Source organism: Oreochromis niloticus, linkage group LG8, assembly GCF_001858045.2.
Source record: "Oreochromis niloticus isolate F11D_XX linkage group LG8, O_niloticus_UMD_NMBU, whole genome shotgun sequence".
Taxonomy (NCBI): Eukaryota; Metazoa; Chordata; class Actinopteri; order Cichliformes; family Cichlidae; genus Oreochromis; species Oreochromis niloticus.
Genome location: NC_031973.2, coordinates 20,456,415 through 20,483,792, shown reverse-complemented (window position 1 = coordinate 20,483,792; position 27,378 = coordinate 20,456,415). Strand labels below are relative to the sequence as shown.

Genomic DNA, 27,378 nt, shown 5'->3' with positions numbered 1-27,378 from the left:
GAACCAAAGATGATATGATGAATATACATAAAGGATGTTATGTTATGTTATGTTATGTTATGTTATGTTATGTTGTTATGTTATGTTATGTTGTTATGTTATGTTATGTTATGTTATTTTATGTTATGTTATGTTGTTATGTTATGTTATGTTATGTTATTTTATGTTATGTTATGTTATGTTATGTTATTTTATGTTATGTTGTTATGTTATGTTATGTCATACTAATAACTAAATCTGTGAAAACATTAAGTGTTCATTAACACTAATTGTTAAAATCCTCACTCAAAACACTGTTCACTTCATTGAGATTCTCTTGGCCTAATATACATATATGCAGTCCTGTCTTTGCTCACCTAGCTATGTGAGCCTCTCTGAATGCTCTTTGCAACAGGAAAAAGAATAACAGTGATTTAGATTCACATTAAGCACTTAATGCCAACAATGAGATGAGCTAGGACTCAGGTGACTCAGACTAATATTGGTTTGTATTAGTACTCCCAGAGGGCTGAGTTGCTCAGACTGAGTCCATCTCCCTTAAGTGTGCCTCCCTGGTCTCCACGCAGGTATTTGCCATTCTTGCCACGGATGGCGAGACGACCGTGCTCAAGGAGCTCCAGAGTGAAATCCTCAGGGGCTTCGCCATCTGAACACACCAGCCCGGCACTGTTCACGTACCAGAACCGGCCATCAGCACCTGCAGGGTTTTAAAGTAAATACACCAAAGTCAGACAGAGTAGACAAACTGCAGTAAACAAGCAATTTAGAGGAAAACTAATCAACCTGGCTTTTTCCAGAAGTATGTTTGATGTATGTGCTGACCTTTAATATGGTAGGCTCCATTGCTGAATTGCAGAGTGAAAATGTCATAGACAGATCTGCTGGCATCCAGTGTGTTCGAGTTTCTGTGGTGGCAGATGAATCCATTCTCTCCTCTAAGGATAAGCATGGGTCGGTTGATGAGTTTCAGAGTGAACTGTTCATCATCCCCTGGCAAAAGTCAACATAGTAATGATCAGAAAAAAAAAGAGGTAAGAGCCACCTCTTAATTACCAAAGGAAGGGGCTGAAGTACAAAGGACTGTCCCCTACCGATGGAGTCACTGACAGCGACTAACTGGCCGTTTTTCTTGGTACAGATGTATTTGCCATTGCTGGCTTTTAGTGCCACCTTGTGGCCAAGCCACTCCACTGAGAACATGGTGTTTGCTGACCTGTGGTAGAAAAGATTTCACACTTATTTGAAGTTGGGTGTTTTGGATAATGTGTAAAATAAAATGAAAATTGCCAAAATTTGCTGGGACCATTCACTCATAACAGTTATTTATCATTCTATGTGATACACCTGTTTGCTATCTCATGCACTCATGCGACCATTCCTCTTATGTTAACCCTTCCATCTTAATTATCAGTTACTTCTGTTACAATGAGTCACATTTCTGTAACATAAACTGTCCAACTGACTTATTTCTGATGATAAATTAATTTATTTTTCTCCATACAACATATAAAGGACTTCTCTTACACTTCAGTTGCAGTACACTGGACGCCTCCATGAGCCACCAGAGCCCAGCAGTTCCCTTGGCTGGTGCGGAACGTGCACTTCTTGGTTTCCTTGTCAATCTCCATCTGAAACGTCTCCATGTCTGTCTCATCTTCCTGATTGGCTGCAAGGCTCACTCCTGGGAGAGACGAAATAAACACATGCTGTCACTGTTACTTTGCTTTAAGCTGGAAAACGTGAGGTGTTTTTAGTGTTGTAGAAACACTGTGATTAAAAATGAAGTCGCACTGATTTGTTTAGCTTGGCCTACAAAAGATCTTGTAATTATATCTGATACTGTTATTTTTTTAAAATCTCTTAAACTGTACTCTTTATCCCACTTGTCGTCCTCGAATATCTTCCTGAGGGTAAATACATTTTCAGTGATTGCAGCTCTGGATCCAGTTATGGAAAGAATATACAGGAAATGGAGTAAAAAAAATAAACTAATGATTCCAAGGCAGGAAGATGCTTCTTGTAGTGAAAGTGTTATCAGCTGTTTTAGAGATGCAACACTCTCACTGTGAGGCTTTGAGTTGATTACACCCAGACCACTTGATACCTGAACAAAAATCTTACTTGTGATTGAAAAACACTTTATTAAAATCTCTCAGATATCAATTATTTTAGCATTTTTATTATTTACACGTGAAACAGAAACAGCTGTGACAAACTCTTACTTGGATACTTTGTCTTCTAGGTTCAAAGGCAAACAGGCTTTATGATTAATCCTCTGTTATTTACTGAATGTAACCCATTAGTTTTAAGTAGACAATTTGCTTCTTGTCTATATATGTTTTAGTTATTTTGTTGATTGCCACATTTTAACACTGTCATGAATGCAGAGAGGAAGACAATGGTTTGCCACACACTGCAAGACAGCTTGCAGAGGGCTAAAGCCTAAATTAGATGCATTCCCGAGTATTCCCAATACATTTTCCTAATCCTTTAACAACACTAATCTGCATGCCTCTTATCTCTTCCTGTTCTATTCCCTGGTCATCATTCTCCACCTTCATCCCTTCCCCCATCTTTTCCTGCGTACCCCCTGACCCCCCTCAAGCCCCACCTCCCACCCTCACCCCACCTTTGGCCCTGTCAGTCTGCCCTCCTCACAGCAGGGCTCTGATATAATCAGCTTTCGAGTGCTACCCGTCCAATCCCTCAATCCCCTCAATAAAAGAATAAAGGAAAAACAGGAAGAGACCAGAGGATTTTATGGTCCACACTTAGCAGGATGTGCAGATAATTACCAAAACCTCTCAAAACTCAAACTGAAGGAAGCACGGATGATAAAGCAGAGGGATAACATGGTAAAAATGCAAATTGCATCTATGTTAACCCTCTGTTTTGTTTCACATACACACATAAAGAACCAATGGTACATTTTAGTTATGAATAAACTACACTAGAGGGTTACAATAACTTGCTAGGGTCCGTAATGAGTAGACCTCTGAGGTTATAAGGTCCAGCTTTTTTAACTGTTCCCAGAATTTCATCTAATGTGTGCTTTCAGTTCCTGTGGTCCTTTTCTTTGGAACAAGCTTCCCGCTGACCTGAGGTTAAAATACAACTGTATCTACATGCAAAAGGGGAAAACAACAGGAAATAAGTCAGACTACACTAGAAGTGTCTTTGATACTAACCACTGTGGGTTAGTATGTAACATGCATGCACAAATTAATGTTTGACACTGAATTTTCCACCTAAAAGGACCATTCAGTGCATTGTCACTGGATGAGTTACTGATTTGCTGAGCTGTAAACCTTGTGAAGCAATGGCTTGAATCCAAGACAAGGAGCATAGCAATGACTGATTCTCTTCTAACTCTTAAGAAGACAGCATAAGATTAACTTGTTAACTCATCTCGTGGTAGTATCAGCCACCTCAAAAATGATCCCTTTAACTGCTAGCTGCCTGCTCAACTAATTTGAGTCACTGAACTGTAACTCTGTTTATTGCATTGGTGTTTTTGGGGCCTGCTCTAAGATTACTTGTACAAACAGGCTGTGCAATTTTTTTTGCCCCATTAGGTGAGTAAAATTCAGTTATTTTATTTTTATGTTAGCACCAACTAGCAGCTGTCTGTACATTGCAACTGTGCTGTTTACTTATGTAGTTTGCTAACCAAGCTTGCTAGCATTGGCTGATAACTTGGTGCTTCACCCTCTCCTTAAATAAGCTAATAAGCTAACAAGCGTCTGTGTCCAAAAAACCAAAAGATTAGTGACCAAAATGTTAGGGCTGAGGTTTCAGCTGAGACTCCAGCCTGGGTGAGGTCAGTATGTCATAAATAAAGCCTGTATTAGGCTGCATTATACCTTATTAGCACAATTCTGGTTCAGTGGTGGTAGCTTGTTGGTGGTCCATGGGAAGGAACCACCAACAAGTGGTTCCTCCCAGTGGCTGGTAGAGGATTGAAGGCAATCGCTGTTAAATTAATTAATAGAGCCCCAGTTACACAGTCAATGACCCCGTGGCAACCACGCTACAAAAAAAATGCATATTACCTGCTGACTGACAAAATCCTCCATGCAATTGTGCAGACTGATACCATTGCCATACTGCTGGAACCAATAAGGTTAAAAAAGTGCAACTTAGACTTTTAAGGCAAATGTGTCAGTTTCTGGTTTGCATCTCACTTTTCACAGTTTTAGTACCACACCAGTAGCAGTGAGGAGTTTGTAAGTGTTTGCTGCCAAGATGCTGTCATCTATGTAAACTATGGGTGACAGTGGTAATCTGCTAGTGACCAAAGTAATAACAAGGAGGTTTTTGTGCAGCAATGAATACGTCTTTGTGACCTTGTAAGTGCTCATTATGATCAAGACATCAAGTGCTTAAAGGTTAATAATGGATGCATGTACAACTGTAAATAACTTTGGCATACTCCAAGATAGATAGACATTCAGCATGTGTGAGAGGCCCGATCACAAATTTTTTGTTGCTTCAGTCTACAGCTAATTTCAAATCTCACTGTTGGAAGGAGAAAAAGGGGGCTGACACGTGACAAAGCTGTCATGGTTACTGAGCCACTGGGATGCTTTAATCACATCTTATTCACACCCGATAAACGTGGTATCATGAAGTCTTACAACTGGTGAAATTATCATTGATCTTAAGTGCATTTGAAGCATAATTTTTAGCCCTTCCACTCTTCAGCTATGCCTGGGGGCCTATCACTCCCATTCTCTCTCATCCCGACTCAATGTCATGCTTTGTCTACCTATTCCATGTGCCCATTTCACACTAATTCAACCCAGAAATGATCCTCACACAGGGCTCAGCTGGGACCTCACAGCTGCTATTTGATAGATGAGAGAAAAGGAGGCAGAGGAAGGAGAGAAGGATGAAGGAAGAGAGAGAAAAGGAGAACGGATAGGGAGGGAGATTAGATATACTGAAATCCAAGCCAGCAATCTGAGGATAAGAAGTGAGATGTTGTCATCAAACAATAAGCAGAGCACACACATGTCAGTACACTCTCAGGTGTATCTGGAGGACAAACAGGTAGATTCAGTAGTGCATTATTTTGGATCAGACCCCAGAACCAGCTCCACTTCCTGATGTTGTCTTACAGAGCCTGCAAGTGGAGCAGGCCTAACTAATCCATCAACGATAGATGGCTCTGGCGTCAATTATTAATGGTAAGCTGATGCTACTATCCCCGTGTCCCTTATTCCTCTCTCTCTCTCTAAATTCTTCATCCTTTACAACTGCATTTCACTCCAATTATTTTTTCTGCTTATCTGTTCCTGAGCTCTGCACGCCTGATCATGTATGCGATATGTGTGCTTTTATGTGTGTGGACTTGGAAAGTTTGTGAAAATTCGGACTGTCATCTCCGTTTCACATTCACGGCAGAGTGGACGCCTTTGACCCCCTTGACCCCTCAGGAAAGGTGATGAGAGGTTTTTATAACAGATCTGTATGACACATTAAGACATGCACACTTGTAAACTGTATACAAGGAAAAGCACAAACACACAAACACTTGCTTAACAAGAAAAAATAGTGAATGCAAACTTCACTGTTTGATACTGTTTGAGAATTTATTTGATTCACTCACCTTCCGCTAAAATCCTACAAAAAAAGTGACATGACCTGTCACAGTGGCACAGCTTGCCAAATAGAGCATATTTACTCTGTCTTTGATTTGTCTTTCCAGTAGCATATAGAGGTTGACTGAGGCTGAGGTTAACAGGTTAGATTAACTGGTTAGAGCGGGATTCGGTGGGGGACAAGTTTTGGCCGCAGGTATGAGGAAGCTTGGGTTTCTGAAAGCAGACTCCCCTCCCACCCTCGCCTTCCAGGAACAGGGGCCAACTTCATCAATAATTCAACACACCTCATCTCACCACTCGCCGCAGTAGGATGGTATGGTAGTGAGTGGGCGAGTGTCTCAAAGAAAGATAAAGCTTTTGTTTGTGTGGGACAAGCGTAGGAAGGGAAAGGAGAGAACAGAAACAAAGTATGCTGCAAAAAGTATCCTCGCATGCATGCATGCATGTGATATGCTACATATATGTGTTTAGGGTTTAACCATTTTCTTCCTTTCCCTTTAACCAATCAGTTTTCAATGCTTTGGTTCCTGCTTGCAGCCCCCACTGCTAACCAGGAACAATGAGCGGTGGGGAGATTCAATTACAGCACCCAGGCCTGAAGTAACTCAACCCTGCAGACAAGAATCTGCAGCCTGTGGATGGCTGTCATGACCAAGTATGCTGACAAGGACTGGGGGTGTATGCTAATCTGCCCCAAATCCAGTTTCAAATCAGACCAGCAAACCCTTTGGACCGTCAGCAATTGAAACTCTGTGCAAGTCCCTCCTAATGCAAGTGCACTTGTAGTCACATGTAATGTAACCCTCACAATTATAGTTTTTGTAGTTTTTCTGCTGCGCCAAACAAAGCCTAATGTCGACGTCGATGAGGAGCAGGTGTAATCCATCAGTACAGTAGTGTGGTGTCGTGCCTGCGCGCTGATCAAATAACCCCCCTCCAACAGCCCGATCACAAGACTGAAGAGTAAATACATAATACAGTATCAACAGAGCATTACTCTGCAGTATATTGGTTACAGGCAGCTGTTTCAGTAAGCTCAAGGGGTAAAAGCGTGTTAACAACATTGCCCAACAAAGCCAGAAGGTACATTTGAGAAGGATTGAGAAGGGATTTTCGAAAAGAGCTCTATTTGTAATAGATTATTTAGTGAAAGAAAATGAAAACAAAGGGCCCTTTTTCTGAACATTTCACAATGGGGTATCTGATATTTAAGGAGTATGGAACCATCTTTTTTATTCTTAGAACATAAAAAGTGATTGCAAGTTGTTCTTGAGAAGTCTGTTTCTGTTATTCTCCTTGAAATGTATGCACATTAAGTCTGTTATTTAAATAAAATAACTTATTAGTGTAGGCTCGATACTGATGTAGGCCAGCAGCCATGAACACAAATGACGTGTTTCTCTCAGGTCTCAACGATGGGGCTGATAGTCTCCCATATCAGCCCCAGCAATCTTGTTTTCTTTGAGACATGCAGCCACGTACCGTATTGTTGACGCAACTTGATGTGCAGACTACATTACCCATAATTACCATGCATCCCTTATCGGCTGTCAATTTCTCCTTCATTATGTATGCACATAGGTCTGTGTCTGTCAGCGAAAGCTCGTGTGACCACTCTCGATGGCACCTAAGGTCAGCCTTTGTCCATTTAATCAGACATGTGGGATTCTTTAGGGTACTAACAAGCTGCCAGGGGAGCAATTTGTGCGTGCATTACAAGGATTTAGGACAAAATCTAATTCGCTAGAATATCCTGTCCCGCTGATATTTCTGTTTTCCTACCTTGTCTTATGGAGACATATCGCCCATTGGCTGCTGTCAGAACTACTTGAGGGTGGCTCTCCTCCAGGTCAAATAGTTCATCTTTGCCTGGCTTTGAACATCGTCCGGACCTCAGGGTCCCTGTAGGACCCATGGGAGACAAATACTTCCCCTCACAGTCTTTGAAGGCCAGCTTCCCACACTTCAGCTCCAACGTGTATGCTGTGGCTCTCCCACTCTCCATTAAGAGCTTTCCATCATTGCCGAGGAACCGGCTGTCACAGGTCTTTAGGCAATACTTTCCTTCCTGGTAGACAAGGGTCAGGAGCGCTGCCACACCCCAGGGAATGTTCAGATCCACAGCAATTTCCCCATCCTCCATAGAGAGGTGGGCATAACGCTTACGGGCCACAGACAGCAGGTTGGCCTGGGGATGCAGAGCCAGGTGCACTGCCCACAGCTCTGCATCTGTGATCACCTGGGCAAAGCAGGACAGGTAGTCCCGAGAGCCGCCAAAGAAGCGGAGGTACTGCTCAGACTGCAGCGCCCAGCGGCCATCTGACTGAGCCACGATGAGGAAGCGGCAGTCTGAATTGTGGCCATCTGCCTCACAGGTGACTTTGCCGTCCTTGTTGGAGGCCAGGTAACGTCCCAGGTGACTGCGTAAATAGACCACCTGGCTGTCCTGGGAGTCCTGCTCTAGAGTCCATATCTGCTTTTTCTTCAGACTGGGAGCTGATGCATTCACCTAAGGAGCACAAAAGGGTATCACTCTAAAATCTTGCAGATATTGATCCAACACTGTTATTCTCTTATTGCATTTTTATACCTTAAAGCCAAAGGTCTCAGCAGTAAGGTAGCGACCCTCGTGATTGATTAGACCAAACTGCAGCTTCAAAGGACGGTTCCCATTTGTGGGCATCTTCACCTGTGGAATTGGAAGAGCAAGAAGAGAGAAGAGTGTAAAGGGAGAAACAAGTTAGCGATGAAGGGGGAAGAAACTTGGGGGTGAATGGAGGTAACACTGAACACAGAAATAATGGAGGACTAGTGGGTTTTAAAAGTGGAATGGTAGGTGGTGATGTCACGAGGATGATGAAAAATAAAAGTTGCAAAGGCAGGAAATCAATTCATTAAGGTACAGTATATAAAGCACTTCCAAGACCACAAATTCCTTCCCCCGCCCATGGCGTCATTACACATTTTTCCAGCCACAGCCTCCTAATTTACTTACTGTGGTTTTGTGGCTTTCCCTCTGCAGTTCCTACGGCTCTAATTCCAGCTCCCAGATTTAAGAGGCTTCTTTCACCGAGCGTCCTCTTGTAATTCTTTTTCTTTTTACTCTTGCCGGCTCTCACTTTCGGTTGATCGGGTCTCCCGGCTCGCCTCCACTGCCGCTACTATTCTCCCTAATCAGGTTAGAGGCAGCAAAGACTTGAGTCAACCTTGATCTCCCTTCAGTCCGGTGTCAACCCCTCTTTCTCTGTAGACTAATTTTGCTGTGGACTGCTTATCTCTGCTTCTGCAGCCTACCCTCGCCCTCTCTCTCTTGTGCTGAACAGTGCTCTCTTGTCCGGCTTAACTCTTGTTCTTGCATGACTTGTTATTCACCCTGAAGGCTCAATCACTTGTTCCCCCCTCTTACTAAACTTCTCTGGGGTTTTGCATTTGCTCCTCCTTTGGCTCCTTTGCCAACTATCTTTAGATCAGTCACATCAAGTACTCTGACCTTCTTCTTCTTCTTCACCTTCCTCGAAGTCTGGGGTTCCTTTTCTTTCTTTTCTTTTCTTTAAAAAAAAAATCAGGCACAGGTTTGATCAGCGAAGGATAACATCCTCCACAGTCCTACTAATTTTATGGTAGAGGATTGAAGAAGTCCTTCACTCTTTCCCTAAACTTAAGCGGTCCATCGCAACTGAACTCAGCAACAAAAGGTGCTCGACTCTGTAATCTTAAGCCTCTCTCTCTGTCGTTTTTTCCTCCCATCCTCTCCTTCTCTCTCACCGCCTTTCTCTAACCTGCCATGTGTGTAATCCTGCCTTTCTCTGCCTCTGCACCTTATTCCGAGCTCGGCACTTCACCTTTTTCTGTGACGCATAAAGAGGAGCAAGTAGAAACAATGCAAAAAAAATATACACACACACAGCCCCGTGTAACCAGAGCACTCCCTGTGCCTTTGGAGTAGTTGCCTGAGTGCAGCTCTCCTTACCTGCCCGTGCTCGGCTTTAGTTACACTCCTTCTCTGATTGCAAGCTCTCTGGGTCAGTCCTTGTGGGAACTGTGTCTGAGAGGCAGGGGGAGTCGGACTTTACAACTGAATTTAGGAAAGGAGATGGCGGGCATTAGAAAGGCAACAATAACAAGCTAATCAACATATGGGGTTTTGAATGAATGTGTTTGTGTGTGTGTGTGGCATAAGCACCTGCATTTGTGTGTGTGTGCAATCAAGCTTGCCAATCAGCCTATTGTAAGTCTTCTTTGCGGAGTAAACAGACGTGTCTGTTCCCGAATCCATCTAATCCTCAACCCAATCATCCCAACCTGGCTAATCTACTGGCACAACCCCTCCCCAGTCCCCTAACACACACACATACACCCAAACACACACACACATGCGCACACTACCCGTTCTGCTTGTCAGTGCCTTTAAACACACACATAGGTGCAATGACCCGCAGCAACATACATGTCATCACTGCACACACAAACACATACACACAAAGGTCAGCGGAGGGTCTCAGGGTTCATAGTAAACACCACCCACCTAAAGATTTACTCTTCCTGACCCAGACTTGAACTACACTAAATGTAATGAACAACGCGCACTGCACACAAAATCACACGCTTGCAAACACACACCCCGAAGGACGCGGGGGGCACAATTTTTCTCTTAAGCCTTTCTGGTGGTGACACGATGCAAAGCAGAAGCCAACATCTTAGAAAGAAACTAAAATGAGACAAATTTTTAGAAAAATAAACACCTAAGCAGAAAACTAATTTACCATTTGCGTTCACATCCACATGTACCACACACAGAGCTCTGTTGCTTAACCTATGGAGGACATTCCTGTTTTGCACACAGTCCAATATGAACCCGCCAAAATCATTTTCAGTGTTTGAGAGTTTTTTTGATTCAACAACTGAGACATTAAGGTGAAAAAGCAATAGCAGAGAAAATAAGTTTGCAATTCATTCTACAAATTCTATCTGGGCACAAGCAATTGAAAATTTGATGGCGTCTTCTTAAACACACTCAATGATGTGGATAAAAATCACTTCTTAGAAATGTTCACCCTGCTCTTCATTGGATCTCTTGCTGCTAAAAAGGCTGCTGCAGCGTGCGTGCACGTGCGTACATGTAATCCTTTAAAAAGAACATAAAAATAACAGATATAACACACTTGCATCGTTAAAAATCATCATCAGTCGACCTTTTGCCCTTCTTCATCTGTCTTCAGTTCTGCCTAAAATGGGCAAACTGTACAAACAGAGAGGCTGAGGGGGGAAGAGACGAGATGGGAGGGGGAGACAGACGTGCTGCTCACCAATCAAAAAAGCCATAAACTGTTATTGTTATCAGTGCTATTATTTTCATTACTATCACTATTATCACTAGTACTGTACTTCCTCCTCAGATGTATCCTATCCCACGCATCATTAGCTCACTCTCTGTGGCCCCTGGGGGCTGCGTCATCGTCTGCTGATGTGCCGCCGCTCCTGCTGCTGTCGGCACGGTGATGCCTGTCCATAGCCCAACCAGATGTTTTTTTTTTTCACCTCTTACTCTGGGACAGCGGCTGTGCCAGGTTCACCGTGGCAACCGTGGGATGGTGCTTTAGAAGCCATTACAGCGATCCTCTGATGACACTCAAATAGCTATCATTACACCTCCTCCAAGGAGACACAGTAAGGGAGGGAGGGCGGGAAAAGAGAGAGATGAAGCAGGGAAGGATGGAGGAGAGGAGCAAGGAGGGGCAGAAAGAGGGAGTGGGAGAAGCAGATGAAGAACGGGGGGAGGAAGGGAGGAAAGGAAAGGAAAGGAAAGGAAAGGAAAGGAAAGGAAAGGAAAGGAAAGGAAAGGAAGGGAAGCAGCTGAAAGGTGAGCAGCGGGAGGTGGGTTAAGGATATCAGGAAATTACACAGGCAGGCATGGATGGGAAGAGTTAAAGACATACAAGGTGCATGGAAAAGTGGAGGAGAGGGAAAGAAGTGCTGGAGAGAGAGAATGGGGAATTCAAAATGACCGTTTCTGAGTTAACAGCCTCCAGCCTTTTTCTACCCTATTAAGTTCTATTCTGCCATTACTTGGGACTGCAGGGTGCTGCCGCATACCCCACAGTGTCCCCCCTGCTCTTACCCCATCCTAATAGGCACACATCCACAAATACACAGTCACCCTTTGGTCGGTTTCCTCCTGCAGTCATCCCCACTATTTTTTTTATATCTATTTATCTGGGGTTTTTTTTTTTTTAATCTCCAAGTCTTCCCCATTCTCCCCACTCTCGTGCTCAGTTCATTTCCAGAGGTTGTGAAGTGAATGAAAGAGAGATCAACTGGATCAGTCTTTAAGTCCACTGGTTGTCCTTGTTGTTTGTGCAAAGGCACGCCAAAACAAGCTGTAAAGCTGCTGTTGCTGCTGTGCAACAACAGCATCAGCAACAACATACAGTTCTTTACTACTGTAAATCACCTGGCAGGAGGACCCAGTTTTCTATCAAATATTGGTGGGGTAGGGGGGTCTTTTACAGAGTTACCCAATTAAGAATAACTAAATGTACCTGCGTTGCTTAGATTTAGATTTAGCTCCTCCTCTGGCAGCTGAAAAAAATATGAACTATTAAATCAGAATCAGTTTTTTGCAGGTGCCTGTTTTTCATGACAGGAACGCAGGAACAATAGGTGTAAATAACTCTGAGAGTTCACTTCAATTTCAGAGACTGCAAAGTGGAAAAGGGCAGTTCTTCAGTGCAAATGAACCAAATGTGCTCATTGTAGTTAATATGAAAGCTCAAGCGTCTTTATAGTAAAAATTTGCCCTCTCCATCCCATCTTGCGTCGTATCAGACTATCTGTGTCCACCTTTTTCTTCCCTGCTTCGCTTCTCTTTACATGCACTTCTGAGATGAGCAGTTCAGAAGGTCAGTTCCTCTGGACTATGTTGCCAAAAGTAAAGGTAACCTGCTTCGGTGATGCAGTGGCTGAGTAGAAAGGGGGAAACTTTTGAAAACAATGTCAATAGATGTCACATGTTGCAAATGAGTGTGCAGTTTTTGTTACTTTTCCCTCGTTGTGTTAAAAATAAATGAATGATCACCCAATAATTCATTCAATTAGCAGCTGTGATAAGGCCTTTTTGATGGCTTGCATAATTAGACAGTTGTATCATCATGCACACACACTGACCCTTGACACACACTGCATGCTCGAAATTTTAATTCCCAAAGCCACCGCGGAGGGGCGGTGTCAGCCTTCTACTTCGGCTCCTCCACGAGAACCTTGCCTATGTATTTTTTGGAGGCTACAAAGAAAAAAAAACCCAAAGAGAAGATTGATGCTTGGTTTGTCAGTGTTGGTGCCTGTATGACTGCATGGGGTAGGAGGCAATGAAGTTCTTTAAAAAAAAAAAAAAAATGCTTTTAATGTGTCTTGCTTTATGGGGGGCGGTGGTAGTGGTCGGAGGGGACTTTATAGAAACTGAAAGGCGTCAAGACGTCAAACCTTATCAACTGCAGAACATCAGCGCAATTAAAATGAAAGGGGGCGGGGGCGAGAGTTGGGGGGTATTTCCCCAGTTTCGGTGATTTCGAGTGTTCACCGTACCTGAGCCCGGTGCTACGCCCGTATAACCACGCTTGTACGTGGCATTATAAGAGCAGGTTTGACCCTCAGTTTTAGTGCCTGGATGTGTGAATGTGGGTTATACCTCACTGCTAAGCATGCACTTCTCATGTGCTTTTAATCTCATTGGTTTTCTTGCATGCTGATTTGATTATGATCGGGGCAACACACACGCTTGAAAGGCTTCAGCGCTGCTCCGGGCAGCCCCATGTGCTCTACTGTAGTATAGTATATTACCCTCGCTTTTCTTTTAAATGTGTCTGAAACGAGGCTTTGAAACAGTCCGGATTAACTGATGTATTGCGTTTCTAAAAACAAACCGCCTCTGAATCATTCATTAATTCACATTTGGCTATTACAGTGCGGGTTTGTGTTTTATGGGCAGAGCAGCTCCTTCCTGTGTGGTAGGAAAGAGTTAATAACGATGGGCTAAACGTGATGAGTGAGGGGACTCTGTGAAAAGCAGCGGGCCAATCCGCGTCAAGATTAACACCTTGTGGCGCCGTGATTGGACTAAAGCTCGCTCATTGTCGTATGGAACTCAACACCCACGTGGGGGCACGGACCCTCAGTCGAGTTTTCACTGGCTGAAACCCCGCATTTAAGACCCGCCCATCGACGATCTCTCTGTGTTATTGGCCAATCTTCAGCATTCAACCACTCCCCCTTCCTCCCCTCCCCCTCTCTGTCTTGTTTTTCTATCCGAAAGGAAAGGAAATATCCCTCTCGCGAGCTCCGTGGGCTCGCGCGGGCAACCGCGCGGCCGCTTGCGCCATCGCTTTACATCTATCAGGAGGCGCGCGAACTCAGAACAGACATTTCGCTCCGGTCCTCTTCTTTCTTAACGGCTCGAAATTGCGACATAAACCACGGTTCTCTGATATGTTATTTAACTATATGTCGACATGTGGGTGAAGAGTCAGTCCGCGTTACAGCCAGTTTCCACGAGACGTTGTCTGTTGCGATGTTTCCTTATCTTCAAAGCAGCCAGCCGACTCGCTCTCCCACGAAACTGAACATCCACCGCAACACACACACAGCCGCGCGCGCCGTTGTCCGTATTTATATGTGCAGTGACACGACCGTTAACCTTTAATAAATTAATTATATTACAAAAGATTAACTGGCAAGGAGATTCAAATAGAATTGTTGCGTGAGTATCTTTCTATCTATCTGGGAAGGCTATTGGAAGCTAACTGAGAACATTTTAATATTTTATCTATTTACAGTGAATGACAATTTTAAAAGTCACTTATGAGACATCCAGTGTCTCCAAAGAGACCAGACCACTGCATCTGACTATACAAATTGTTAAAACCAACAAAATCTGCGGACTTTGGAAAACATTTTATTCTCAGAGATCGTTCAGCTTGTTCGCAGCACAGAGTATGCAAGCATAGATTGCAGCCCCTTTGTGAAAGCTGATTAGCTTTTTAAACCAGATGTCACAAGTGCAGAGGCGGATATGACTGTGAAACCGAGTTATACTACACATTCATTGGCTAGCAACTTGTCAATCACTCAGTGAAGAATAAACTGATTTACCAGCCTGCTGTACAGTTTTTGTATAAACCAATAACGTTCAAAGTGCTGTATTAAATAAGACGTTTACAGAGGCTTCCTAGGTGTCTTTTTTGCAGCCCCAGTAAGTTGCCATGTGCTAAGCTATGGACACAGTAGAAATTATGGCACATTTGCTTCACTTTTCTGAACTGGAAGCTACATCCATGTATAATAAATACAGTCTACATTTGCAAGCTCAGCACTTGCTACCTGCTCACTTTTTAATAAGGACAAACTGTAACAATAATTCAGCAATCTGACCCCATCCAAGGCCATCCTGATCACACAACCACCAAACTGTTAATCTTCTAGGTGAACATTATTTTTCAATTAAACCTCTATAACAGCATACACTCTTCTTGCACTGAAAGTCGACAATAAGCTATGATGGCAGCATATTCATGTTATTGTATATTGCACCAGCCATGCAGGTGAGCCTTGACTGTATTCTGTTGTGGACACAGATAGCTGGACATGGGTAAATAGTCCTTCCTGTTATATTTCTTCGAATTTTGCTGCCTGGACTGCATGTGCAGATGGTGCATTGCTGCATAAAGTCTTTGCAGGAATAGTCCTCATGGTCACAAAAAATTGGCAGGCATACAGATGATAGCATGGACCCTCGTGCATCACTTGGGTCCTAGTGGACTTATATAAAGTATAATCAAAGCTTAACTGCTAGCTATGTAATGCCAGAATTGCTGGAATAGAAAGATAGCCCTTACTTGGTCAAATTAACTTTCCACGTCCGCAACTCAGCCATGGCGTGGTAGAGCATCTCATCTGCTAATCACGAAGTTGGTTGTTTGATCCCTGGTTCTTCCAGTATGCCAAAGTATTCTTGGGCAAGATACTGAACCCCGAGTGCACACTGATGCATTCAGTGGTGCATGAATGCTTGCGCATGCTATCTAGAAAGCATTTTCACATATAAAAAAAGTGCTTGCATGAATGGGTGAATGAAACAAGTTGTATAAATTGCTTTGAGTGCTCAAGAAGAGTAGCAACGTGCTATATAAGAAACGGTCCACTTACCATTTACAAGCCAGTGCACTCCTAGTTCTGATCCCAAGGGGATGGTTGCCTCAGGAATGGCATCTTCACCAAATCAAACATGTGGACCATCAAGACTTCCATACTGGGTCTGCGACCACCTCCATGCATCGGGAAGCAAAAGGTTTTTATTAATTGTCAATGGCAAAATATATCTTTTAGTTAAATGGAGGAACACTAGCTTCTGTCTGTGATTAGCATTCGATACTATTTAAGGTCGGATAGCAAAGGAAGAAAAAAACTAAACATCCATTTCATTTGGAACATAAGCAACTTAATTTTCCAGATTTCATCTATTAGTAAAATCTAAAAATATTTCTAGTGCTAGTTTAGTACTATTAAAGTTGACTATGTTCAATTAGCTTAAATCAAAGCACATTTCAGTTAAAAAAAAAAACCCTACGTGAAGCAGTGTATAAAAAGCGAAGCACTCAGGCCCCACAAGAAGCTCGCAAAACACTTTAAACTCAAATTGAATTACAAAATGGTAATTCTCCATGCCAAAAAAAAAAAAAAAAAAGTGCAGCACGTAAGCTCCTAAGAGTTTAAAAGCTCTGACATTGGCATGATGTCAAAATCTCATAGGAGCTGCACTGGGAATGGTTGAATGCTAACAAAATAATTGTTCTTCCACATTGACTGAAATGATCAGGGATTCAGATTTTACCAGGAAGTTGATTTTATTTCATTTTTTAGAGAAAAAGAGCACAGTAGTCTTAGTATTTCATGTTTCAGAAAAATCTGTGACAACCTCCACTGTAAAGTCAATCAAAGGCTATTGAAATTAAGCGAGCCACAGCCTGTTTGAGACTCATTCATCTTTAGACAGTATCAAATGGCAAAGCTGTGTAACTTTTTTTAACCTCGAGGTAGCTGAAATAACGAAGCAAACTGACAGGACTGCATGTGTTTGTTTGTTTTCACATTTGAGTCATGTTTCTGGCATAGCTGGTGAATGTGGCTTTGAGATTATACAGATTTCAGTGCCATTACAGGTCCGGTTATTGATCATTCATTCCCAATAAGGACCCAAAAACAGCTTCTTTGTTATCTGTCTCAAGAGAAGTAAGTGTTGTGTACATAGCTCCTCTGCCATGAGTTTGACACAACTGTTTTTGCAATACACAACTGAATGTAAGTGAATCATGCCAGCATCGGTAAAAGGAGCCGATAAGCTTTGGAGACGTATTGTTCCGATAGATTGGACATATCGGTGTTTGATTCCTGTCCCCACTCTTTGCCATGGTCTTAACTGACTCTTGAACTCGTCTGGTGCCAGGCAAGTTGCATGCTGTAGGCTTATCAGAGTTATTTTTTGCATGAAAGCTGCCTGAGCTATGTAAGCGACTCTTAGTGAAATGTGGTCAGCAAAACCAAAATAAGATAAGGCTAAAAACCAGAGGTGGAAATCTCCACCCTTCCTTGATTTTTTGCATTCATATATGTTGATTTCATACTGTGGTAATGGTTTATGATACAGAAAGATAAATCACCAGTATGCTATTTAAATCTTTTTTTCATGTAAAGCTTTTACTGTTTGGACGAGAGCAGTTATTTCGGGCTTGTGTCTCCCTCGGAGGCAGCAATGCTCAGTGGGCCTCACAGACCCAGCCGCAGTGACTCCTTTTGGGATTTCTTCCTCTGGAGCATCCCTTACCCTTTGTCCTCCTCTTGAAATGTTGAATAATGCCGCTAACCTCAGCTCAGATTGAGTCTCCTGTCAATATTCAGTTCAACCTCGGAATTGAGATCAGTCAGCTTTTTCTCGCCTCATCCCATGCTGGAGTCGTGCTGTGGATTTAGCTTTCTTCTGATCCAGCAGCAGCGGGCACAGCGGCCCTCGCTGTGTGACGCCTGCAGGAGGTGAGCTGGGCCAGCAGGGGAGGGAGGGGGTGGGGGTAGGGATACCCGCTACCCCCTTGTTGTCGTGGCGATGGTGGCCATAGTGGTGGTTGCCAGGGAGATGGCAGTTGCTTGTCTGACCCGTCCCCCTCGTGCTGTCACCGGCGTTATTGATGCACGCCGCTGCTCGGCATTGTGGGAGTGCGGGAGGGAGGGCGGAGAGGACAACGGTTAATGAGTTCAGGAGGAACAGGGACTCTCCATGCTTGCTCTCGCTCTCCTTTCTCTGTTATCCTCTTTCTCTCTCTAACTGTGTTCCCCCATCGTCTCTCTCTCCTTCCCCCCTCTCTCTCTCCCTCTTTCTCCCCTTCATTTCTCATGGGTGTCTGTCTTGTGCGAATGTGCATTAAGAATGTGGGTCTCTCATGATCCATCATGGCAAAATACACTTTCCCTCTCCTTCACGCACATGCTCCATGCAAACACACACACACACACACACGAAGCCGCATAGACAGTGCACTCACAAAAACATGTTCTCCCACACCTTTACTCACACACTGTAACCGACTCATTCGCAACCACTCCTTTCTCTCTCACTTACACACACATGCACACACAGAAATGCTGCCCTGCTGTTATGCCTGAAGGTAGGAGAGCTAGCAAGATTAATAATGACCCCTGACTCCCCATAGACAGACCCAAATATACACAGTTTGGAGAGGGAGAGCGAAAGAGCGATGGTGAAGGGAATAAAGAGAAGAACAAGGTGAGGCCAAATGCTGACTAAAAATATACAGTTTGGAAACAAAGAGAGGGGGAAAATGTATACAGTTTAGAAAGCGGTACAGATGAGAGAAGCAAGGGTGGGGGAAAAAAATGGGAGGCCAAACGCCAAAGCGCAGTGGCAAGGGACAAGGGAGCTCATGTCGGCTCTAAGCGGGATGAATTTAAGAACACGTTTTTCTCTAAGCTTTTCAAAAATGGTCACTAGAGGGGATAAATCTGAAATACTGGGCTCACATTCATGTGCGGACAAGGACAAATTATCTTTTGAAAAACAATGATCCAAAACAGGTTAGGGTGTGTGCGGTTAAGCTGAAGTGAAAGTGTACTCCAGTGATTTAACACCACGCACGCGCAAAAATATTAACCTCCTAAAAATAGAACCAGATGAAAATTCTTGACTTTTAGTCTCTAGTTGATGCCAAGTTCCAAAAATGTCCAAAACTCTTACAATTCCCATAATGACCAATGGTGTTTTCATTAGACTTTCACTCTTTTACTCTCCCAGCTGAAGCCTACATGAAGCCTACATGAAGAAATTTCTCCAGAAATAAAGATGATATCATACGTAGTTGGAACCTAGCTAGTTATTCATTCATGTATCCAGATACTGTTGGTAAACAGGAAAAAATCAGTAGTCTAAACCAGCGGTCCCCAACCTTTTTTGCGCCACGGACCGGTTTATGCCCGACAATATTTTCACGGACCGGCCTTTAAGGTGTCGCAGATAAATACAACAAAATAAAACTAGTACCGGTACCGAAAAAAACAAGATTTATTCATAACACACGTGAAAAGACCCAGGAAAACCGAGTTAACGATAAAAACGATAACAAAGCAACGCTGAAAACCGATAAAAACCCTGAAAACCATACATTTCACACCTGAGCCTCAACTCTCGCGGCCCGGTACCAAACGACTCACGGACCGGTACCGGTCCGAGGCCCGGGGGTTGGGGACCGCTGGTCTAAACCACAAAAACACAAAACAAATAGTCAAAAGCGCAGCTACAGCTGTAGCTTCTGGGCTTGAAAAGTGAAGCCAACAAAGAAGTACTAACCTGATTTGCACTGACCAATCAAAGTCAGTCACATTCAAGGATTAAGCAACCATGCAGGAAAAAACAATTGCGACAAAAAATAGGCTGGTCCCAAGCTAAACTTTTCTCAATTAAAGTGACTCCCAATGAGAGTGTATATTATCAGTGATTGACATATGACAGGGTAATAAATATATTAGAGTGTTACCTAGGCAACCAGAGCCTTGACCATCTGCTAGTGACCAAATGTCAGTTTTAAAGTGATGTGCAACAAACAACTTGCTGTCTATGTGGATGCAGTTTTAAACCTGCATTTTTTGATGGCCATCAAGGGGTGATACCTGTGATTGCAAAAAGAATTCCAGATGTATGGGAAAACAACTCTCTGACTTGAGCTTTGTAAACACTTTACTGATGACTTTATGGACCAATTTTGTGTCATACTGGAAAAAAACATACAAAGTACCAAACGAACAAAAAAAATATTAAGCTCAGTTTGTTTTTTAACAACACTATGTTTCATTGGCTCAACAACGTGTGATTGACGAGTTGTCAGGCAAAAAGTGTGCAGACTTGAAGTGAGGTCTGCCCTTCTCTCATCACATCCAGCTAAAAAACACCAAGATGGCGACCGAGAAAACTAATCAAGTAGTACCAGCAGACTTGTTCACAAGCCTCTGCTGGTGGTAGCACCAGCAGAGGCTTGCGAAACCTGAGAGAGTAACAATCATGATGTTGACATCAGCAAATTCCTGGAGGAAGATTGTTGAAACTGTCGAAATGGACATGAGGGAAGTTGCAAAGAAGTGGAAAACGGACAAATATGTTTGCATAATTACAAAATGATAATCCTACACACTTAAACATATACTCCTCAATTTAAAAAGTCATTTTAAATTACTGACAAGGTGGTGGCAGATCATTTATTTAAAACATTAACATCATATTTTGTTGATGGGACAGACTGAAAGGTTAGGATAGTTGCTGAGTAGCCTACTAATGTTACTGGTATGAGGTTAGTTACACTGCATCAACGTAAAAGTTTTGATCATATTAGCCACATGTGCGAGTATTTTTGCCTATGAAGCACAGCTAATTTCACACAGCATTCCTAACATAGAGTAGCTCCATGCTCGATTCTTCCTGCCTTTGTTATCAGTGAGTATTGGTGGTGCTTTGCAACTAGCTCCTATGTACAGTTTTTTCTCGTCTTCTTTTGTAGGTGTCCGCTGCCACTGTCGATCCATCAATAATTGCAACCTCAAAATTGCAGATGCAGCCTACGGTACATAGAATACTAAAGAGAAAACAAGTATCACTGCATTTTTAATGTTTTGACATTAAAATATATTATAAGTATTAGCTCTGGTGACACCCCTAGTGCACGATCTTGATACTTGCACTCTTTAATCTGACTATATGTAGATTAGGTTAGAGGAGTTTATTTAAACTAGCCAAGCCTGCAGCAGATTTTCATCACAGAAATGTGGTTAATTTATCTTGTCATTCTGAATACTTTCATTACACAACTTCATAACAGAAACTTGGTTGTTAATAAACAGTTATCAACAAAATGACACTGTGGATGTGATGTTTATGTGAAATTACCGTAATGCTGGTATGACCGGTGATAATCACTAAAAAATCTGAAACCTGAAATTTTAAACAAGATACGTAAGGAACCTGGTACATGTACTGATTTCTTTGATTCGGTAATTTAAGATCCCAATTGTAATACATATTGTACCTTATTGGATTCACATCTTAGCTGTCGATCCAAATTTACCTGCAGGCTGATCATTTAACGTTTATATTTATTTATATTTTATATTTTAAATAAATGTCTGTCTCTCTGTGTATATAATCTTCTGTATATAATACAGGTTAACAACATCCACAAAAAAAATGTATAATTAAAAATAAAATTTGCTGTAGGGCTCCTGATAATCGTCAAAAGCTTCTTCAGCATTACAAGAATGAATTATCATCTGATTATCGTCTGAAAAGCAAAAGAGCTGGCTTTTGTAATAGATCTTTAAAGAAACATATAAGTGTTAATAATTACTGAATGTGTGAAGATGTTCAGGCAAAGCTTAATTTACATTGGAGGATGGGATACATACAGATGTAAGTCAGATTTTAAAACTTAAAGTGTCTGATAGCTGAAATTGTGGTTTAACACGAATTGGGTTTTTTTTAAATCTCCAAACAGATCTTTCCACAGAGTGTAAGCGAGTCTATTTACACTCTCACCTCTCAGTGTCTCAAACTACAGTCTCAAATTTTTCAGCTGCCTCCCTCCTCCTTCTCACTCACACACGGGCTTGTGAGCAGGAGTGTGTCGACGCACACACACACACTCGGCGATACCAGTAGCAATATGCAAACAAAAACACAAACAGGGATACACACACACACACACACACACTGGCATGGATTAATGTGTTTGGCTCAACCATTTCATTTATTACTGTCGGAGGCCTTTTGTGATGAGGGCATTTTTCAGGTTGCTAACCATTATTCCCTCTAGGCCCGGGGCTCCTCAAAGGACTTGCTTGTGTGTGTGTGTGAGTGTGTATTTGTGTGTGCGCTCATCAATGTGAGCCTTACCCAGCCTCGTGGTTATGGTCCAAACAAGTAGTCAGATATTTTCTCTCTATTCTTCAGGGGATTCACATTGCCATTTTCTGACTGTACTTAATGCTCCCTCCTCATTTGTCAACACATGCCTAAGCAGCTCGAAGCCTGTTTGTTTTGCCATGAAAGGGTTTTTTTTTGTACCTCTATCATACCATGAAATATTGCTGAGTGTGCGCTATCCATCAACATACCAAAAGTATCAGAGAGAGGGGTGAGGGAGAGTGAGGGAAAACACACACACACACACACACACACACAATGAAACAAGTGGAGGATACCATGTCACTCGTCTCTGTCCTGATCTCCTTCTCTCTCCTTCCCCCTGTGTTTACGCAGTATTTGGATCAGCTGCGGCCCAAATTACATGCAGATAGAGATGTAAACTCAAACCACATGGGTTTGCTTCTGCTCTGAATCATGGTTGGCGTTTGGTTGTGTTTTCTTGGGCTTCCGTTGCCTCGAGAATAAATTAATTCATTGGTTTACTTTTGGTTTTGTTTGTTTGCTGAGGAACATTTGCTTTTTTGGACAGTCAGCTAACGCGGGACACTGACGCAATAATTAATCAAAACCTGTCGGGAAGTGTGTCAAAGACAGGAAGCAGCGAGAGCATCATAAGCAGCCCGCTCTCCTGCTCCTCAGCAAAATGTGCGATTCTAGCCGATGCACTTTAACCATGCAACCGCGAATGAACCATAAGTGCATTGACAACTATTCAAAACAAATTCAGAGGAAGAGGTCAAGGACAGATGTTTCCACATCCTTAAGGTGAAAGAAGAAGAAAATCTTTAACTGCAAACCTTCAAACTGAATCAGCTACAGGGAATGGAAGCTGATAAATGAAAAAGCTTCTTACTGGCTCTAGTTCAGAACTTATTAAAAGAAAGCCACTAAAACTTAGTCTAATAGTCTGTCATAAATAATTGGCAGCTGAGGTCCAAGTATGGGGTTACAGGATTGGGATGGACTGAGCTTTTTAGATTCATTTTGCACTGAAGCTGATGTAATGGCTGGAATCTGCAAAAGGTTGAATCTACTACTGAACTAAGAGAGTCAGAATAATAGCTGAACAAAAACCTCGCTGGTGCTGGGTTTGATCCCCTTTTCCTTTTAGAACTGCCTTAATCCTTCATGTTACAAATTCAACAACGTGCTGGAAACATTCCTCATAGATTTTAACCCTTATTGATATGATGGCATCACACTGTTGCTGTAGATTTGTTGGCTGCACATCCATGACGGGAGTCTCTCATTCCACCGCATCTCAAGGGTTGCTTTATTGAACTGAGATCTGGTGATGGTGCAGGCCGTTTGAGAACAGAGAACTCATTGTCATGTTCAGGAAACAGTTTGATATCTTATGAGCTTTGTGACATGCTGTGTTATCCTGGTGGAAGCAGAAGATAGGTACACTGTGGTCATAAAGGGATGGGCATGGTCAGCAACAATACTCAAGTAGGTTGGTATTTAAGCAACGCTCAGTTGATACAATTCAAGTTCAATTTTATTTAATCACAATAACAGTTGCCTCAAGGTGCTTTATATTGCAAGGTAAAGACCATATGACCCTCCATGAGGAAGTGCTTTGGAGACAGTGGGAAAGAAAAGCTCCCTTTTAACAGGAAGAAACCTCAGTAGGCTCAGGGAGGGGCAGCCATCTGCAGTGACTGGGAGTGAGTGGATGAAGGCAGCATGGAGCCATGCTGTCACATTGTTTAAGCCAAATTTTGACCCCACCATCTAAATGTTGCAACAGAAATAGAGTTTTCCAGTCTTTTGTTGTCCAATTTTGGTAAGGCTGTGTGAATTTTAGGCTCGGTTTTATGTTTTTAGTCGACAGGAGTGGCACTCTGTCTGGTCTTCCACTGCTATACCCCATCTGCTTCAATGTTCAACATGTTGTGTGTTCAGAGATGCTCTTCTGCATATCATGGTTCTAATGAGCAGTTATTTGAGTTACTATTGACTGTCTATCTTCTTGAACCAGTCTGAGCATTATCTCTGACTTCTTATTTCAACATTTTCTCCCTGAAATCTGTTGTTCACTGGATATTTTCTCTTTTTCAGACTATTATTTGTAAACCTAAGAGATTGTTGAGCAGAAAAATCACAGTACAACCATGCTGCATACAAAGCCATGCACTTTTCATCCCTATTCTGATGCTCAGTTATAACTTCAGCAGGTCATCTTGACCATGTCTACATGCCTAAGTGCAATAAGTTGATAGGCTGATCTGAGATTTGTGTTAACAAGGTGACGGAGTGATGGTGAGGATTAGCTCAGCAAGCATTGCCAGATATGTGATCAGCTGTCAGCGGCAAGGCAGTGGGCGAAGCTTTTTCTTAATCAAAGGTCTAAAAATTTTGCATAAAAGCATTATAATTATTTACAAAAGATATTTACTTTTTTGATCAGAGATTTTCTAAAATGTTGACATTTTAATGATAGGGTGCTTATCAGTGTGAGTCTAAACTACACACAACAAAACCAACTAAATTCTTTCATGCAAAAATTTAAGAGATGATAGAGCAAAGAGATAAAGTGGTTTCAAGTCAAAGCTCAGCCCCAGAGATAGACAAATATTTACTGTAACCTGAAAGCTGCTGAATATTGTGGAGATACAAAGCCCAAATTCATTGCAGATTTTAATCAACCTCTCAACCCCTGGTGTTACAGTGTCAACCAACACTGTGCGATGACGGAGTTTGACAAAGCTGGTATTCAGGGCTGCCATTCACAAATAGTCTTTTACCAAGGCCGAAGCACAAAGATGCAGTTGGTGCAAAAACCACAAAACCCAGACCCCTGAGCAATGGCCAGGTGCAATGTGATCTAATGTCTGTCTTCATATTTCTCTTATAAGTGTCATCAGAGTCCACTGGGCCCAATGAGTTCCTTTATGTAGCTTTATATCTGCTAAATTGTGTTTTTGTGCATGATTTCCCCCGCACTGAAAGATGATGATGTCTGGACACTATTAAAAGAATTGAAGAGCGGTGTCACGAGATTCAGAATGAGTTCTTCAGTTGCAAACAACACTGACCCTATACGCAGGAATCGGTGTAAAAAATAGCTTTTGTTTGTCAGAAAATAAGTATGGGCTTTTACCCAAAAGTCAAAACTGTACACAAATTGTGGAAAAGGGATAGGGATAGAAGGAAAATAATACAAAAAACGCAACATTTTAACCTCAGTTGGTGAGTTAATTTGGATTTGGTGAGTTAAAAATAACATTTTCAACTCTCTGATTACACCTTTCAATCAAATGCACGGAACTCTACTTAGGTATTAAAAGTGTAATTAGTATTATTATTTTTTTAAGTTTATCTTATTATCTGTCTAAATTGAGTTCCAGGTCCTTCCACCTGTTTACCAGACGTTAAAGTTTTATTTTTATCTTTGAAATTTCCAGATAACATCTTACAAATGAAATCCAAACAGTGTTAGTTCATTTCAATGAACAGTATATCCTCAGAGTGAAACACTTTCACTAAAAGGTATTAAGATTGCTGAGACTTTTGTTCCAGCACATTTGTTCTATTTAATTTCTCACACTTATTTGTATTATTAAAAAAACAGAGTGACACATTGGTTGCAGTGATGTACTGCAATGACAGTCCTCACAGCTATTTCAGCTCTTACTCACACGTTCCTGGTCTGGCAAGAGCTAAGATATTCCCTGGCTCATGAGAGACCTTTGCCCAAGCATGCAGGCATATTAGCACCATGAGTTTAACTAATGAAATAATTTTCACAGCTAAGTGAACAGCTGCTTTGTGTGTTGAAAAGATAATTACAAAAATGATTATACACAACAATGTAATGTTTTTAAAAGCCCACATTTTCCGTTTGGGGCATTTACTCATAAAATTACATCCATACAAACAGTTTTCTAATGCATTTCTAATATAGTGAAATGGCTTGCGTCTTGAGCTATATTGATATTTGCAGCTGGTTAACTAGAAAAATATATAGGAAGATGATGTCCTTTTTCTCTGTGGGAGCTGGCTGCCATGGGATCAACTTCAAATGTACTGGAATTGAACAGATCAGAGATGTAGGCAAGATCTGGAGGTCTGGAAAGCTGGGTCACCTGTATGGAAATTTGCCAATGCACCGAAGGAATACTAAACAAAACCAAAAGCTACCAATAAGAGACTGGTACAGTCTATGACATGGTTGGAACTGGTACATTATCTGTTTATATGATGGTCTCTCAGCAAGTCATGCAAAACTACCAAACTTGGTGTGGAGAATTGAAGAACCTGTTACAATTTTTAGAAATCAAAATTGGCAGATGGGCTTGGTCCTGTCTCGTCTGTCTTACTAGATCATTACAATTTTACAAAGTTACAAAAGCCAACAGATTTTAAATAATAGAGAAAAACAATAAAAAGCAAATGAATACAGTGTAATAACACAGTATAATAATAATGTGTAATCTGCAATGCTACAGTTACTTTAAATGAATGAAATTTGTGTGACGGTTTTTATATCTTTTTGGCGAGTATGTGCACTTTCAACAAGGTGCTGGAAACAGAGATTTTGGTCCACAATAATAAGATTGGATCACACATTTGATGCACATTTAGAAGCTGCACATCCACGATGCAAATCTTCTGTTTCACCACATCCCACAGGTACTCTACTGGAGCATGGAGATCGGTTAACTGTGGAAACCAGGATGGATCCATGTTTACATCAAATCCTGACCCGACCATCCAAATGTCACAGCAGAAATAGAGACTCATCAGACCTTCCTTTTTACCTTCCTTTCCTGCTGCCATTTTCATTCTTTTTAAATACTATAAAGGGTTCTGAAATATTCAAACCAGCTTATCTGGTACCAACATGCACATCACATTCAGAGTCACATAAACTACCTTTCTTCCCCATTCTGATGATCGGTTTGAACTTTGGTTGGTTGCTGCCATGTGATTGGCTGATTTGATATTTGCATTACCAAGCAGCCGAAGGTGTCTAATGAAGTGTCCCATAAGTGTTTGTATATATCTCTTTAAATATCTGTTTTCAGCATTAGAGTTGGTGCAGTGAGTCTAAAATAAAGGTAAAGGCAGTGCTGAGGGTAATTTGGAGATATTGCCCGATGCAAGGTCCTTAACAAGCAGTCATATCATATTGTGCCTATTATTTGTAGCAAGTTAGTTACTATGACACCTTTTTTCATTTTAGAAAACTCTAAAAGTAATGATTGCATGTTAATACCCACAAATGTCTTTAATAAAAAA

General features: G+C 41.9%; 1 protein-coding gene across 5 annotated transcripts; it reads right to left on the bottom strand.

The window, feature by feature from the left end:
• Positions 1-161: 161 nt before the first annotated feature.
• fscn2b (fascin actin-bundling protein 2b, retinal) lies at positions 162-19,665 on the bottom strand. 5 transcript variants are annotated; one of them, XM_025909539.1, is made up of 11 exons: positions 19,510-19,665; positions 15,804-15,922; positions 15,494-15,679; positions 9,577-9,681; positions 8,602-9,454; positions 8,197-8,295; positions 7,389-8,115; positions 1,525-1,681; positions 1,092-1,213; positions 823-990; positions 162-697 (listed from the first exon to the last, which is right to left on the bottom strand). In XM_025909539.1, the coding sequence occupies exons 6-11, from the start codon at positions 8,287-8,289 to the stop codon at positions 492-494; spliced, it is 1,473 nt and encodes a 490-aa protein (XP_025765324.1). In that variant the 5' UTR covers positions 8,290-8,295; positions 8,602-9,454; positions 9,577-9,681; positions 15,494-15,679; positions 15,804-15,922; positions 19,510-19,665; the 3' UTR covers positions 162-491. The 5 variants fall into 5 exon arrangements, with proteins under 5 accessions (XP_025765324.1, XP_025765325.1, XP_025765326.1 ...); XM_025909540.1 differs by having other exon boundaries at positions 15,494-15,675; XM_025909541.1 differs by lacking the exons at positions 8,602-9,454; positions 9,577-9,681.
• Positions 19,666-27,378: the final 7,713 nt, after the last annotated feature.

Excerpts from the sequence above, each read along its gene's own strand:
- fscn2b (XM_025909539.1), bottom strand. The coding sequence starts at position 8,289 with ATGCCCACAAATGGGAACCGTCCTTTGAAGCTGCAGTTTGGTCTAATC. Across the intron at positions 1,682-7,388 it reads ATATGTCTCCATAAGACAAG|GAGTGAGCCTTGCAGCCAAT; the intron begins GTAGGAAAACAG and ends CGTCTCTCCCAG. Across the intron at positions 1,214-1,524 it reads CAGTGTACTGCAACTGAAGT|GTCAGCAAACACCATGTTCT; the intron begins GTAAGAGAAGTC and ends TTTCTACCACAG.